Raw genomic sequence first — 17648 nt, 5'->3', positions numbered from 1 at the left:
AATTGCTCTGGCCAACACCTCCAGTACTATGTTGAATAGGAGTGGTGAAAGTGAGCACCCTTGTCTTGTTCCTGTCCTCAGAGGGATGGCTTTCAGTTTTTGTCCATTGAGTATGATGTTGGCTGTGGGTTTGTCATATATGGCCTTTATTATGTTGAGGTACTTTCCTTCTATACCTATTTTATTGAGGGTTTTTATCATAAATGGGTGTTGGCTCTTGTCGAATGCTTTCTCTGCATCTATTGAGATGATCATGTGGTTTTTGTTTTTCATTTTGTTGATGTAGTGTATCATGTTGATTGACTTGCGGATGTCGAACCATCCCTGTGTCCCTGGTATAAATCCCACTTGATCATGGTGTATAATCTTTTTGATGTATTGCTGTATTCGGTTTGCCAGAATTTTGTTGAGGATTTTTGTATCTATGTTCATCAGCGATATCGGCCTGTAGTTCTCCTTCTTTATGTTGTCCTTGTCAGGTTTGGGGATCAGAGTGATGTTGGCTTCATAGAATGTGTTAGGGAGTACTCTATCTTCCTCAATTTTCTGGAATAGTTTGAGAAGAATAGGTATTAAGTCTTCTTTGAATGTTTGGTAGAATTCTCCAGAGAAGCCGTCTGGTCCTGGACTCTTATTTTTGGGGAGGTTTTTGATTACTGTTTCTATTTCCTTACTTGTGATTGGCCTATTCATACTCTCCATTTCTTCCTGATTCAGTTTGGGGAGGTTGTAGGAGTCTAGGAAGTTGCCCATTTCTTCCAGGTTGTTCAATTTGTTGGCATATAGTTTTTCATAGTATTCTCTTATGATCCCTTGTATTTCATTGGTATCTGTCGTGATTTCTCCTCTCTCATTCCTAATTTTATTTATTTGAGATTTCTCTCTTCTTTTCTTGGTGAGTCTGGCTAAAGGTTTGTCGATTTTGTTAATTTTTTTGAAGAACCAACTCTTTGTTTCATTGATCCTTTCTACTGTCTTTTTTGTTTCAATATCGTTTATTTCTGCTCTTATTTTTATTATTTCCCTCCTTACTGACTCTGGGCTTTGTTTGTTCTTCTTTTTCTAGTTCTGTTAGGTGTCGTTTGAGGTTGCTTATGTGAGCTTTTTCTTGTTTAGTGAGGTGAGCCTGTATTGCGATGAATTTCCCTCTTAGGACTGCTTTTGCTGCATCCCAAATGATTTGGTGTGTCGTGTTCTCATTTTCATTTGTCTCCAGATAATATTTGATTTCTTCTTTAATTTCTTCAATAATCCATTGTTTGTTCAGAAGCGTGTTGTTTAGTCTCCACATTTTTGCACCTTTCTCTGCTTTTTTCTTGTAGTTGATTTCTAGTTTCATAGCATTATGATCAGAAAAGATGCTTGATATTATTTCAACTCTCTTGTATTTATTGATGCTTGCTTTGTTTCCCAAAATATGGTCAATCCTTGAGAATGTTCCATGTGCACTTGAGAAGAATGTGTAACCTGCTGTTTTTGGATGAAGTGTTCTATATATATCTATTAAGTCCATCTGGTCTAATTTTTCATTTAATTCTATTATTTCCTTGTTGATTTTCTGTCTGGATGTTCTGTCCATTGGTGTTAATGGTGTGTTGAGGTCCCCTACTATTATTGTGTTGTTGTTGATGTCTTCTTTTAGTTCTGTTAAGAGTTGCTTTACAAATTTTGGTGCTCCTGTGTTGGATGCGTATATATTTATAAGTGTTATGTCTTCTTGGTGGAGAGTCCCTTTTATCATTATATACTGTCCCTCTTTGTCTTTCTTTATCTGTTTTGCTTTGAAGTCTACCTTGTCTGATATTAGTATAGCGACACCTGCTTTCTTTTGTTCATTATTAGCTTGGAGTATTGTTCTCCATCCCTTCACTCTGAGTCTGTGTTTGTCTTTGGGGCTGAGGTGTGTTTCCTGGAGGCAGCATATTGTTGGGTCTTGTTCTTTGATATCCATCCTTCCATTCTGTGTCTTTTGATTGGGGAGTTCAATCCATTTACATTTAGAGTGATTATTGAGATGTGGGGGCCTACCACTGCCATTTTATGTCTTGTTTTCCGGTTTTCTTTAATTTCCTTTGTTTCTCATCCCCTGGTTTAATCTGTTCTGATGAAGAGCTGCTACTCTCTGTTCTTGTCCTTCTACTTATTTCCTCTGCTCTTGGTTTTGTAGCCCCTTTCCTTTTTTTGATTTTTCAGGAATGAGGGTTTTCCTGAGGATTTCCTGAAGAGGAGGTTTTGTGGTGATGAACTCCCTTAATTTTTGTTTATCTGGGAAAGTTTTTGTTTCTCCATCGTATTTGAAGGATATTTTCACTGGGTAGAGAATTCTCGGCTGTAGGTTTTTGTCCTTCAGATTTTTGAATATATCATTCCACTCTCTTCTAGCCTGTAAAGTTTCTGCTGAGAAATCTGCTGATAGCCTGATGGGGGTTCCTTTGTAGGTTAGTTTCTTCTGCCTGGCTGTCCTTAGTATTTTTCTCCTTGTTGACTTTTGCTAGCTTCACTACTATATGCTGTGGGGTTGGTCTTCTTGCATTGATAAAGTTTGGAGATCTGTTGGCTTCTGTCACCTGAAGATCCATCTCTCTCACCAGATTTGGGAAGTTCTCAGCCATTATTTCTTTGAATAGGCTTTCTGCCCCTTTCTTCTTCTCTTCTCCCTCTGGTATACCTATAATCCTTACGTTGCATCTCCTAATTGTGTCTGATAATTCTCGGAGAGTTTCTTCATTTCTTTTTAGTCTTACTTCTCTCTCCTCCTCTGCCTACAGCATTTCTATATTCCCATCTTCCAAATTGCTAATTCTTTCCTCCATATTATCGGCCCTACTGTTCAGTGCATCTAGATTTTTCTTAATCTCCTCTATTGTGTTCTTCATTTCCAGTATTTCTGTTTGGTTCTTCTTTATAGTATCAAACTGTTTTGTGACATAGCTCCTGAACTCGTTGAGTTGTCTATCTGAATTCTCTCTTAACTCATTGAGTATTTTAATGATGGCTGTTTTGAAGTCATCGTCATTTAGGTTATATATTTCATTTTCTTTGGGATTGTTTTCTGTGTATTTGTTATTTTCCTTCTGTTCTGGAGATTTATTGTATTTTTTCATATTGCTTGATGTTGTAGATTTGTGCCTCTGCATAGAGATAGAGTTTAGTTGCTCCTTCCACTTGTTTCTGCTGGTGTAGTGGGGGAGCAGCTGTTTATACTGCACCAACCAGGAACCCTATCCGCAGTTGCTAACTGGGCCTGGGCCCCTCCTCGTAGTCACAGCGGTCCTGTGGATTCCCTCTTCTGCCATGGGGGCCGTCACGGGGGTGCTTCAGGCTGCTGGTCCCTACTGTTGCAGCCCACCTAGACGTGCTCCCTCCTTGGGGTCTACAATGGTGTTATGGGCTTTTCCAGCGGCCAGGGGTAGGATCACTTATATTTGCCGCTGCGTCTCTGTCGGCACCCACAAAATCTCCTTGTCCACTATGGATCACAGCGGAGCTATTGGCATCTTCTACAGTCTGTGGTTAGCTCACCTAGCTATGCTACTTTTGTCCTGGGGTCTTCCAGCCTTGTGGCTGCCGGATGGGTGCTCTCTACTAGTGCTGTGCAGAGGCTTTCCCTGAGGCTGCTGTGAGCCTGTAGGGTTTCCCCCTAGGCTACGGAGCTGGGTCGCTGGAACTCCACCCAGCCCCAGTCCTGTTCCACAGGAACTCAGGGAGCCCTTTGCCCTGTTCCACAGGAACTCAGGGAGCCCTTTGCCCTGTCTGGGGGATAGCCAGAGATCCTGATTTCAGTGGTAGCTGGTCGTCTGCTGCCCTGCCTGATATTCTCCTCTCCAGGACCCTCCCAGTGTTGTGGATGCTGGGCGGAGCCCCTCCGCTAATGGCAGACGGAGAGTTTTGTCTGCTGCCCCAGCGGAACTCTGGAGCTTCCCCCCAGGCCGCGGGGCCAGCTGCTGGAGCTCCACCCAGCCCCAGTCCTCTCCGAGATCTCCGGCAATCCCTTGCCCCGCTGTGCAGGCAGTGGCAGCTGGGGGGCCGCCGCACCCTCTGTGATTCTCTCTGGGACCCTCCGGGCGCCGTGGACACCAGGCGGGATCTCCCCGCCAATGGCGGGGCGAGACTCTCCCCGCGGGCTCAGGTGTGTAACTCTGGAGTTTCCCTCTGCGTTTAGGAGTAATTGCCGGGGGTTTAGAAGGGCTCTGGTCACCTGTTTCCACCATCGCTCCTCTGGTGTGTGCTCGCTCCTGCCCTAGGTGTGTGTTGATCTTCTGGGGGCGTCTGTTGGAAGAAAGCCGCTTGCAGGTACTAGGCTGTTTGGTCGGGGTCGGAGAGTTTTCATCTATCTCCACCTCCTCCCGGAGGGAAGTCCGTCCGCCTTCCGATGTGTAGTCGCATGGGTCTCTCAGACGTCCTGAGATGCTATCTGGAAAGCCTTTGTTAAGCGATGAGTGTCCACATGATTGTAGACTTGAAGGGGGAGAGACAAAGAGGACTACTCACGGCGCCATCTTCCTGATCCATTGATTTTTAATGTCTCTACCTTGTATTTTTAATGTATCATAGTGTTTTTCCAGCTTTTCTCAAGTTTCCCTAGTATCTGTGAGGAGTATAGTATCACCCAGGGGTTTGAGAGTAAAGGCAAGATAGCCTGCCATAATATGAAACACCTTCAAAATCCCCTTTTTTATATTTTCATGTAAAAATGAATTTTCCCAAAAAATTTCAGGGAAAATCAATGAACCATGAAGATGCACTATGTATATATCCTGTGACTTTATCTCCTAAAGTAGAATTGCTTGGTCCAGCCCGGGTGGCTCAGCGGTTAAGTGCACACGTTCTGCTTTGGCAGCCTGGGGTTCACAGGTTCAGATCCAGGTGCGGACATCGCACCACTTGATAAGCCATGCTGTGATAGTCATCCCACATTTAAAGTAGAGGAAGATGGGCCCTGAGCTAATCTTCCTCAAAAAAAAAATAAATAGATAGATAAAAAAATAAAGTAGAATTGCTTAATTAGGGGTAAAATTCCAATGAAAAATACCTTAAATTGTTCATACAACTTAATATCAACTCTGAGTAAGTCCAGCACAGCCACGTTTTCCCTCCAGTGTTGAAAGTGTTCACTCTTTATTTGAATGCCAGATGAAATAGTTGGCTCCCATTTAGGGCTTGTTTTGGATAAATGTTATACTTTCTTTGCACAGTAGAATCAGTCAGCATGGTGACCAGCCTGGAGACCCAGGGCCGCCGCTCGCTCTCGTGCACACATTCACACTGTGAAGTGCTGGGGGGAGTCGCCCACACTGTTGTTTTTCTATCTTATTTTCTTTTAGTTGAGTTCATGCAGTTGAATTTGAGTAGGTTGACCGCTAGTAGAATGTTGCTGCATTGGACCCTGATGTGCGTCTTTGGGGTTTGCATGCCCCAGTTTGAGAAGCGCCTCTGTATTTAAAGTTTTGTCACATAAAGGGAAAAGATTTAGTTCGAACTGCACATTTCTTCCCAATGCTAGACACATGAAGTATCATTGTACTTGATTTCTTGTGTTTCTCCCTTTGTATCCATTTCAATTTAGTAAAAGATAAGCATGAATGCATTTATTAACACTATCCGTTTAGCACAAAGAAAATCTAATGTCCTGTTACACTTTAGTACATCTTTTAGAAATGGCAACCTCAAATAAATCCAGAGCTTATCATGTAAATACCATAATTTTGCTATTGATTTCAGTGTAAGACACAAATTTCTTTTGTCAGAGCTCAATAAAGTAAGTGTGGTTATATAAAATATATTAAAAATTGCTTTCTGGGGGGTCAGGTGCTGCAACCCCAAGAGGCATGCTCAGTTTTCTATGTTCTGGAACAAAAAGGAGAATTCCCTTCTGTCAGTCCTTTAAAAAAAAAAAAAAAAAAAGCCAGTCATCTCTTCCTTGAGTCCCATACTCCCACCCTTTTTTCATTTGGCCAGAAATATTTTCTGTTTCCCTGAGATCAGCTTGTACTCTAAGAGAAAATATTTAAGAAAATTCCTGTTTAAAATTGGAATTAGTTCAACTTCAGAATTATCTTTTTGCTGCTGCCAAATTTTTAATTTCTTTTAAGAATAATTATTTTATTAATGTTGAAATTTTTTGTTTTGTTTTTTTGAGGCGATTAGCCCTGTGCTAACATCTGCCGCCAATCCTCCTCTTTTTTTGCTGAGGAAGATTGGCCCTGAGCTAATATCCGTGCCCGTCTTCCTCTACTTTATATGTGGGATGCCTGACACAGCATGGCTTGACAAGCACTGCGTAGGTCCACGCCCAGGATCCGAACCAGTGAACCCAGGGCTGCCGAAGTGGAATGTGCAAACTTAACCACTGTGCAACCAGGCTGGCCCCCAATAATTTTGAAATTTTTAATTCATGTTTTCTTACAAGAAATGCAAGCAGTGTGCAAAAGTACAAAGAGTAAAGTGTAAAACATGACTCCAAATTCTATCAGTAGAACCAATCTTCATTAATATTAGAAAAACATCCTTTCAGAGAGCATTCCTTTCACATCTATGTTAATATAAGGAAGAAAAGGTAGATGGATGGAAGAATCAAGATAAATAGCTCATACTGTACATACTGTTTCTCATTAAAATCATTGAGTTTATCAAAAATAAATAAATTATAAAACTTTTCCACCAGGAGAGATTATTTACCAAAAGGTTCCTTAAAGTTTAACAAAAAGATTGTGAAAAATTTAGATTAGAAGTACACTTAACTGTATTTCAGTTTTAGACAATATCTCTTAATTCCATTAAGGAAATTAGTATTGTCACTCCTCCTTCCATCTCTTCTTCCCTGACTCTGGTTTTAAAATTATGTTACTAGTTTATTACTGTGGTTTATAAGCATTTACACTAGGTTCTGTGACCATAAATTACTGTAATTGTTTAGTCTTAGCATTATATTTGAATGGATTCATTGCCTACTATGGACCCTTTTACCATGACTTCTCCATTCGTGAGTTATTTATTTTGATTTATCCCTTGTTCGACTGAATTTCCGACAGCATATGTTTCTCAAGAAGACCAGTCGCATAGGGATTATGTGACAAATTCTTTCATTTTTAGTGATGTCTACCTTTTGCTGTTACATTAGGATGACATCTTGGCTGGGTATAATATTCTTGAGCATACTCTCTTTCCCTCAGACCTTTGTAGTCTTGCTTTATTGTCTTCTGACATTGGATGTTGCTATGGGGAAGTCTGAAGCCAGGCTGATTTTCTTACCACTTTGTAGGCAACTTGCTTTTTTTATTTGGATCCCTGAAGTATTATTCCTTACGAAGAAATTTCTTGATATTTCCTATTCACTATCAGTTGTTTTCTGGAACACAATGTATTCTTTCAGTATGAGTTTAGTTCTTTCATTTCTTGGGTTATACCCCTGAATACATTTTCTGTTCTATATATTAAGTTCTCTGCTTTGGAGATAACCGTTATCCTTGTGTTGGATTGTCTTTGTTTTCCACAATTAGTATCTTCCTTCTAGTTTCTTTAATCTTCAGCTTTCCCCCTAGATGCTGTGGGGGGCTGGAATTTGCCACCCCAAGATGTGTCTCTTTGGCATGAAGATTATTTGGGGCTGGTTACACTTTTAAAAACTGCAGACATGAGAGAAACTCTGAGAAGTAGAAGTTAACCCTTTGTAAGATACATTTACATTTGTAAGGGAAATCTCCATCTGTAGAGGTGTCTCCCTCTCTGTACCAGGAAGAAGTGGGGATGACCTTACCTCTAGAAACTCTTATCAATGGGGAAGGCAAGGACTTAAATCTGCATAACAAGCTTACTCTTGTTTACTGTGTTTGTCTGGTAATCTCCCATGACTGACTCTCCCCACCCTCAACATCCTCCCTTGTCTTTAGCTGAGGATGATATCTAAGGTGAGATCTTCCACCATTTTGGCAAGTTACTCAGTTTTTCTGGGTCTTTCCCATGTATGCATGTTATAAAGCTTTGTTTAATTTTCTCCTGTTATTCTGTCTTATGTGAATTTAATTCATTGTCCAGCCAGAAGGACCTAGAGTGGACAGAGGAAATGCCTTCCTCCCCTACAATACAATGGATGCTTTTATTTTTATTTCTTTTTTCTTGTGTTATGTTTGTATAGTTACCATGCCTTTTCATCTTGGTAAAGTGTGAGCAGTCCTGTCCAGCCATTTTATTTGCTCTGATACAGATGTTACTGAATTCTCCTCGAGCTGCATTTCAACAATATTTAAGATCCAGTTGTTTTCCCCTCTGAGCTGCAGTGTAAGGATTGGAGTTTTCCTGTTTTATGTATTTTTCTGCACCCTGAGGGCATGGGGGGTAGGGCTTAGGAGAGTGCGTAGATATGAAAACATAAAGCCTCAGTAATTGAAACAGTATATATATGGATTGATGTAGACAGTTCTTCAGGATATTTTTTAAGGAAAGAAAAGCAGGGTATAGAATAATGTGTATAAAATGCTGCCATTATGTAAGAAGTTGGAAAAAAGAATGTGTGTAAATATATCTTTATACATTCACTTACATGTTGTTCTACACCTAAAATATATCTCTGGAATGATAGACAAGGAATTAATAATTGGTGCCTGTGGGAAAGGCACCTGACTAACTGTAGGATGGGACTCGGGGGGAGACTGTTCTCTGTGTATCTTTTCATACTTTTTAAATTTTGAACAATATGAATGAATTATTTAAAAACACGTGACTTCTTCCTTCTCTTCTGAGATTTACTTGCTTCGTCCTGGGATTCCTCAGCCCTGAAGAAAGTGTATCCTGCCCCCATAGGGAACTTAGTTCCAGTCCTCCGACAGTGTGGGGCCTGAAAGCCTTAGTCACTTCCCCCCACCTCACCAGCACTTTCCAGCCTCCAGGTCTGTCACACTCCAGCCAGAAATCTGTGTTTCTCTGCAAGTTTGGGCCTGTCAGTGAAAATTCTCAGGGTTTTATTGATTCATCAGTATCACTTTTGGGGGCTAGGGACAGAGTAGGAGATGTGCAGTCATCTTTCGTTTCTTGGCTAGCACTTTTAAAAATATATGGCGTAAAGTTGTACCCCATTCCTTTTTGGTTACTGATGGGGATTTTTGTTGTTATTTAATGTTACTACTTTTGGTTCCATGGGTTTGGTATTTGGGTAGGGAGGTTCTGATTTCACTTGCCATTGTTCAGTTTTATTTCTGCCACCAACTTTGTGTCTCCTGCCTTGCTTTGGTCTGGTCCCCATTAGCCATGTATTCATTGGTGGTTGGCCCTTGCCTGGTTGTGGGCTGCATCTGAACATTGTCCTACTCTGCTCTCAATCTGCGTTGCTCTTCCTATACCTTTCAGCCTGGTCTTGGTCATACATAGCTAATCTCCCATCCCTGCTAATCTGGCCCATCTGAGGGCTGCACCAGGCAGGGAGCATTTCCAGTGCTGCCCAGCTTTACAGGCTCAGCCGTTTTGGGAGTCCTCAGAGCACCCTGGTTCTGGGGAAGCACGAAACCGATTGCCAGATCCCCTTTGTACAGCGTTTGCTTAACACACACATAAATGTCTGTTTCTTTTCTCGGCTGTTTTGCTTCAAAAGTTCGTTGCCCTTTCAACAAATTCCATAATTATTTCTCAAGTTATATCCTTGCCTTGCCAAAGATTTGCATTGCTGACAGAGAGATCTTTCTGAAACCAAGAAGCGATCATGTTGTTCTCCTGATTACAAATAGTAGACTCACATCACCTTCAGGAAAATGTCCGAAAGATAAGAGCTATCCTAAAGCACAAATCAGTTACAGCCCGAGAGAGTAAGTTCAGGAGGCAGGGACATTGTCTCCTTCACTGTTCGGTCCCAGCATGGAGAACAGGACCTGGCGCAGAGTAGGTACTCCAAAAATACTTGTTGAATTAAATTAACGAATAATAGATGCCTAGTAAATCTTTTTTGAATGAATTTTGACCTAGTGATAGCTTACTGATAAGATTACAGAATTTCAGTCATCCGAAAACAACTGATTTAAGTAATCAACAACAGCAAAAGATCTGCTGTTCAGGTAGTTTTAACATGCTATGTCACGGTGATCAGATAAGGAGTAAGGACATAATAAATGTGAACACAGAGAGGTTGACTACAAGAAGTCTAGGAAAGTAAGAGGATCTGGTCTGTGTTATGTCTATACTCATTCCACCGCAATTTGTGGTAACGTGCACAAAATACAGTAATGTGGTACCCTTCAGATTTGGCTTGAAACTTTCTGCCTACCAAGGTGAAAAGGGAAGTGGAGTTGTATAATTCCTATCTCCTATTGGAGGGGAGCAAATATTTCTTAATGTTATTAAGTTCTAAAACAAATTTCCCACCTGGTGCTTATATAAGGGGCATTGAGTGATAGGATGGATATATTTATATTGCGTACCATTCCTACAGTAAATGAAGTAGTAATTTTTTTTAATAATTTCTTATGAAATCCACCTAATAATAACAATATACCCAACTCAGTGATATCAGTTCTGTTCAGAGCTGAGATAATATGGTCTGTCTATGTGGCCGCCTATTGTTTGTCTGACTTGATTCCAAGGATAAACTTGGAACTCCCGGCCTTCAGGTGGTCTTCCTTACAGAAGGTCTCTTCTTCCTGCTGGCCTTTTAACTGATCCAGGAGAGCAGGACTTTGAGATTGGGCTGGCCAGCTAGGCCCTGAACTGCTGTTTGCTGGGTGCATGGGACTGGTTGAGGTGGGTTCATATGCCATAGAAACTAAGTGAGAATTGGTATGAATTACGTCATTTGGAAAATTCAGGTGCGTAGTTGAGCAGCTTCCCTGGGTAGGGAATGCAGGAGCACCTGCAGATAAAGCCAGAAATGTCTCTGTATCTGCATCACATTAGAAAGCATTGATCAGCTTTTTATTCCCTAACTTACTAAGATTTAAATTTACTGTCCAGGGTGTGCTAAAGCAGGGCGCTTGTGTACTCCTGGTGGGAGTGCATATTGATACAAGTGTTTTGGAAAGCAATTTGACAGTCTGTTTCAAGAGCCCTGAAGGCATTGTACCGTTTGACCTAGCAGTTCTCCTCCTGGGAACGGTCCCAGGGAAATGACCCTTTAAAAAAGACCTAAGCTTCGCAAGGTTTTCAGTGTTATTTGTCATACTTCATTACTTCATTTATAACATCAAGAAATTGGAGCAATTTAAATGTCTCACAGAAGAAGGGATAAACAAATATATTCCACTCAAAGGAATATTATGACTCAAGTTAAAATATTTTGAAGAATATGTTGTAAGATAGAAAATTTCTTAAAATGTTAGGCGAGGAAAGCAAACTACAAAGAGTATAAACAGTAGAAGTTGACCTGTGTTCAAAAGTATACTTAGAAGAAAAGACTGGTGGGAAACATCCCCAAAGAGTAAATCTTTGTTTTTGGTTAGTAAAACTTACTTTTAAGTAAAACAATCTGATAATTTTTGTTTAGCACTTTTAAAAGGAAGATATATATAAATCTTCATATTCCCTGGAAAAGGGAGCTTTAGAGTAGAGAAAGGATGATTTAAAAACCTATGTTCAGCTGAAATGCAGTATTCATCCTCAGACCTCCTAAATCCCTCTGTTTAAAGTCACACTTACTAAGCATTCTGATTTTCACAGCAGAAAAAAACTACACCTAGATGAGGGTCTCTAAAACCCCAGTCATTCCTTTATTACAACAGCTGTGCCTCTGTTATAAGTGAATAATGGTTTATTAACTAGTCTCCTATGGATTTGATTAGTATGAGTCAGTCTCCCAGGAGCCTGATTCTTGCTCGTGAATGGGATAAAATTAGGTTTTTGAACTTGGAAATCTGGGGTCTGGATCCCGGACTTCTTGATCTCGCCAAAATATAGCAGCAGCCCTGGAGCCCTGCTCAGACCATTAGCATCTAGCCCTTTGTTTCAACAGCAGAAGAAGAGCGAGCAGAAATGAAAGGGAAAATTTGGTAGTTTTATGTGATGAGCAGATCTTTGAGTTAAAAACAAAAGCAGCAGCTAGAAATAGTGGTGGTCTTTCCTTAAGCAACAAATGCTTAATAACTCATTTAGGAACGCTTTTGCTTATCCATCTTTTCTAGTTTTTCTTATTTGAAGTGTGATCTGGCTAAGTATATTCACTAATATTTGGCTCACTAATTAGCTTCTTTATTATATCACCAGGCTTTGTACTTCATTCACACATTTATTTTTTTATAAAAGCTTTGCTCACATATAATTCACGTATCATACAGTTCACCCATGTAGAAGGTATAGTTCAATATTTACAGAGTTGTGCAACCATTCACCACAATCAACTTTAGAACATTTCATCACCCCAAAAAGAAACCCCATAGCCATTAGCAGTCACTCCCAGTTTCCCCCCTAATGTCCTAGCCCCAGGTAACCACTAATCTACCTTCTGTCCCTACAGTTTGCCTATTTTGGACTTTTCATGTAAATTGAATCACGTAACATGTGGTCTTTTATCACTGGCTTCTTCACTCAGCATAATGTTTTCAAGGTTCGTCATTATTGTAGTATGCATCAGGACTTCATTTTTTTAATTTATTTTTCATTACTTTTAATTTTTATTTACTTTATTTCTAACATTCCATGGTCTGGATATCCCACATTTTATGTTTCAGTTCATCTGTTGTTAGATGTTTTGATTGTTTCCACTCTGGCTAATATGAATACCACTGTGAATGTTCATGTACACGTTTTTGTGTGGACATATGTTTTCATTTCTCTTGAGCATGTGTACACCCAGGAGTAGAATTGCTAGGTCATATGGTAATTCTGTATTTAATATTTTGAGGCACTGCCAGACTTTTCCAGAGTGGCTACACCATTTTATAATCCTATCAGGGATGTATGAGAGTTCCAATATCACTACATCCTCCCAACACTTGTTATTATCTGTCTAAATCTTTATTAGAGCCATCCGAGTGCATGTGAAGTACATCTCACTGTGGTTTTGATTTATAGTTCCCTGATGACTAATGATGTTGAGTATCTTTTCATGTGCTTATTGGCTATTTGTGTATCTTCTTTGGAGAAAAGTCTATTCAAATCCTTTGCCCATTTTTTAATTGGGTTGTTAGTCTTTCTATTGTTGAATTATAAGAATTCTTTACATGTTTTGGATATAAGTCCTTTATTATATATGATTTGCAGATATTTTCTCCTGTCTGTGGGTTATCACAGTGAAAGTAAAAGTCTTTTCACTCTCTTGGTGGTGTCCTTTGAAGCACACAAGTTTCTAATTTTGATGAAGTCCAATTCATTTATTTTTTCTTATGCTTTTAGTGTCATATCTAATAAACACTTGGTTAATCCAAGGGCACAAAGATTTACATTTATGTTTTCTTCCAAGAGTTTTATAGTTTCAATTCTTACATTTAGGTCTTTGACCCATGGTGAGTTCATTTCTGTGTATGGTGTAAGGAAGTGTTCTAACCCCATTCTTTGGCATGTGGATATCCAGTTGTCCCAGCACCATTCATTGAAGAGACAATTATTTCTCCCTTGAATTGTCTTGGCGCACCCTTCTTGAAAATCAAGTAACTATAAATGTGAAGGTTTACTTCTGGACTCTCAACCCTATTCCATTGACCTATATGTCCATACATATATATTTTTATTTCATTCATTCCACAAAGATTTGAGAAGCATCTTTATATGCCAAGCATTGCTGGACATGTCCACGTTGCTTGATTTTTGGAAACTAAACTATTCCTCTTCGAAGCCCAAGTCTTCTTTAAGAAGCTCATTCTAGCAGGATGTAGCATCTCTTTTTCTTAATGAGATATAAAGTGATTTCCTTTCATAGCCAAGTCTATAGAGGCAGTTTTATCTCTGTCTGATTTGTACAGTCTTTTGGCAAGTTGTAGTTTGTCCAACCATATAAACGTTCAGAAGTCTGAATGCATTTTAGAGGCCTGGGAAGAATGAAAATTGGTCTGGGAGAGTCCAGTGAATGTTTTGAAGATGAGGTTAGTTTTAAAATGAAAGAAAGATCTGCGACCAAGATGAGGGATTTCTGGTGGGTGAGAGTGGCCCACATGCAAGTTGAGAGGTCCAGGAAGTTTGTAAGTCTAGTTGCTGGCAGCAGTAAGGCCAGATGAAATGGCAGGGGTCTGCTGGATTGGATCCTCACAATTCTGCTTCCAGATTTTATTTTAGGAGCAGTTCCTTGCCAGAGTAAAGTTTCAAAGACAAAATGGTGTTTACAGATAATCGCTTATGGCTGCGCTTAAGATGACCTAAAGGAGGCAAGAATTTTATATAATGGTGATGGCTGGTCTCTGGATGGGGACTGTGGTTGTAGGAATTGAAGGGAGAAGCGAAAGAAATGTAAACTTAGCAGAAATTGATGATTACCTAAGTAAATAAAGGTGATTCCAGTCTTAGAACTTGAGGACAGTGGGAGGATCCTTGTCCAAATGCTTACAACAATGCTTGAACAAGGTGAGAAGAAATAGTTTATAAAGATAAACTTTGATTTTGCAATGCTGATTGGCAAAATCTTCAAGTGAATTATAAAAGACACCAACTTAACCGTTGGTGAGTATATCAAGTCTGGAGCTTCCAACCTTCATTAGACACAAATACAGCTAATTTTCCTTCTGTAGATGCCTAATCATTTTTGAAAACCATATTGTAAAATGAACTTTCAATGTCTAATTTTAAAGTTAAGCAGTGGTTTTGTTTTCTCTATATGATAAGTGTAGAAAATATTGTACTTGGTCAGTGATTTTGAAAGGCTTAAGAAGCATACCTAGAGTTCATGGTTTGCTATTGCGATTAACAATATTATTGTTTTGAGTGAGGAAAATGGTTTTTAATATTGACTACATTGAAAAACATTGTATAGCCATATAGATAAGTTTCAGTTACTCTAGACGGTTTTGTGTCTAAGCATTAAATTTTGAATGCTTTAGAAAATATATTACATGTTGAAACTTAATACAGTATGTGTATTTACCTATCCTAAAATTTCTTTCAGGAATTGTTCCATCTTCTGTTGTCCTGACTTCTTTCCAGGTGATGTCAAGAGTTTTTCTAATATGGGCAGTAACGCATAGCGTCAAAGAGGTGAGTGTTTATATAGACTAAAATAAAATAATATGAGCACTAACAAATGCTTGTCAACTTGTCTTTCTCACATGTTTATGGCTAAAGATGGAACTCCAGGTCATATCAATATAGCCCAGATAAAATTCATATTTACTGTAGGAATTAGGTTACTGCTGGGAAACACATCCCAAATATGCAGTGTTGTTGAAGAGAATACTAATTAAAAGAGAAAGTCCTGCAGTCTTAGTTCCAATGGAGATTTGGATGATATGGATGTAGTCCGCAACTCAGTTCTGTTTTCCTGGTACCTTGTTTCTACCAGCATTCTAAACTCTGGACATCTGCATCCTTGTACTGGGATGAGTAGGGGTATGGGGGACACTAATTCGTTCCCAGAGCAGTCTGATCTTTGTAGGACCAGGAGAAACAAACTTGTTCCCACCCAGCCCGCCAGGATTAATAGAATTCCTAAATGTGCTGAGTCTGGTGCTTCTGGGAGGGGAGTGCTCTGCTGGGACTGGGGATGGTAGAATACCCAAGGCAGGCCCAGGGATACTGGTGGTAAGAACTGGCGGGGAGAAAGCCATCATTACCATGGGTCTGAATCCACAACTAGACTCTCATTTTCTGGTTATTGGAGAAGGAGGTTGTTTCCTTATATGTCTGTTACTTATTAAAAGTCAGTTATTTTGCTAATGTCACCTGGAGTTAGAGTACCTGTAGTTACCAGGAGGATGCAGTTTTCAGTTTTTCAGTCCCAGTGACCCATCACCAACATTATTGGGTTCTTTGGGTCTTGTGAAATGTGCTTATCAGTTAGCATTATTCTGGTGTTTTCTTTGTCCTCTATTCTTCCGAAATCCCTGTCAAACCGTTTTGTTTTTCAGGATTTATTTTGATGGTTTTATTTGTATTTCAACTAATGAGGCTTTTTTTTAGCTTTTTATCGGCATATGATATACATACATAAAAATGCACATAGCTAATGAGTTTTTAACGAAAGTTGATTAAGCTAAGTTATTATTTTTGTTACATTCATGTGGAATTTGCAGATCCACAGGCTTTTTTTTTAAAGCTCTCCCACTCTTTGAAGATGTCTAAACATTCTATGCAGGAAGAATGTAAAACAATCACATACTTTTTTTTAGAGTGATCACATTTCTTAAAAAAAAAAGTTAAAAGAAAAACAGGCAGGTAACCCTACTGTAGCATATTGCCGTCTGTTCTCACTCTTAATTGTTTATGGAGTAAGGAAAAGTTACTTTATTTATAATACCATGCCAGTTCTTCATTCATTTCAGAGTTCTGTCTACAAATCATCATTTTTAGCCTATATTTCTTCCTCCCTTACTTTTGTGTATACACTATTTCCTTTTCATTTTAACCAGCAACTCATGGTTTTAACTTCCCAGTAGTCTCAAGTGACCTAACATTTCTTCCTAATGGTAACTCATTTACATTCTTAAACAGGTGATTATGTGCTTTCAGTAATTAAATGTTAGGTACATGGGGACAGCGTATTGTCAACTCTGGAGTGTTTAATCCTTTGCCAGTACAGTCAGATGTTAATTGTCCAGGTGCTAGTGCTCCAGTTGATGGGTTATTCGTGGCCTCGGCTTCTCCTCCTTTCTTCCCTTCAGTGACCACGCCTCTGCTTATTTAGCCCTTCTGGCAAAGAGGGTAGACAAGTAAACCAAAAATGCTTATGGTTCAAGTCAGTCAATTTTGCTAGACATCTTACTGTTAGCAACATTCACCAGGATTTCCTGGGCAGATCATTAAGACTGCTTGGTTTAAAAGGCCATTAAATATCTCTGTGGATTATAGGTACATGGACCTGGCCGTCACCCTCAGTAACCACACTGCCTGACAGATGCATAGACTTGACATTTAACAGATGGTTTCATATATAGTGTCATATTCAACTTTACAGTAATTTAAGTTATATACTTGTTACATTTGCATATTCAAAGTTGTTTCTCTGCAACCACACTTACCCAAATTTCTACTAATGTTAACATATCATTTTCTTAAGAATGTAGGGCAGTAAATTTTATTCCTTCTGTCACTTCTTGGGTCCTCTTCTTTTTACATACACCCTATTGATAGTTGACTTACTCCTTTCTCACAGAAATAGGGCTCAGTATTTCTGCTATTCCAGTATCCGAGTTCTTTTCCCCTCCTTCCCGTTTTCTTTGAACAGAACTCATTCATCCTTTTGATATAGCAGTAGATTCCCTCCAGGCCTGCCCCAGGTCGTTAAGAGCTAACTTGCAAAGCCTGTTGCTGTGACATTTCAGAGGCCAGTCTGCTGTCTGTCACCTGTTCCTCAGCCCCTTCTCTTGGCCAAATGCGATTTTTCCTGCCTTAGAGTTTCATATTAGCTATAATTCAGTTTGTTCTGTACAACGTTATGTATGACTTGCCTGCAAAACTTCCATTCTTCTGTTTCCTGAGACATCTTTAAAATATCTTTATTTTCCTTATATTCAGCTCTGTTTACTTGATTGGTGGGAACCACATCACTAATACATAGAGAAACTGACCTCAGAAATAAATATGTCTCCCTTTCT

The 17648-nt window shown here is 39.5% G+C and overlaps 1 protein-coding gene across 1 annotated transcript in view; it reads left to right on the top strand.

Moving 5' to 3' along the window:
• The window catches only part of HACD2 (3-hydroxyacyl-CoA dehydratase 2), a 92685-nt gene that overhangs the window by 43958 nt on the left and 31079 nt on the right, over positions 1 to 17648 (top strand). Inside the window, exon 4 of the mRNA XM_014829565.3 lies at positions 15005 to 15093. Within this exon, the coding sequence (XP_014685051.1) occupies positions 15005 to 15093 (89 nt within the window). The remainder of the gene's footprint in view (positions 1 to 15004; positions 15094 to 17648) is intronic.

This window comes from Equus asinus, chromosome 5, assembly GCF_041296235.1.
Source record: "Equus asinus isolate D_3611 breed Donkey chromosome 5, EquAss-T2T_v2, whole genome shotgun sequence".
NCBI lineage: Eukaryota > Metazoa > Chordata > Mammalia > Perissodactyla > Equidae > Equus > Equus asinus.
This window is presented reverse-complemented; position numbering and strand designations above follow the sequence as displayed.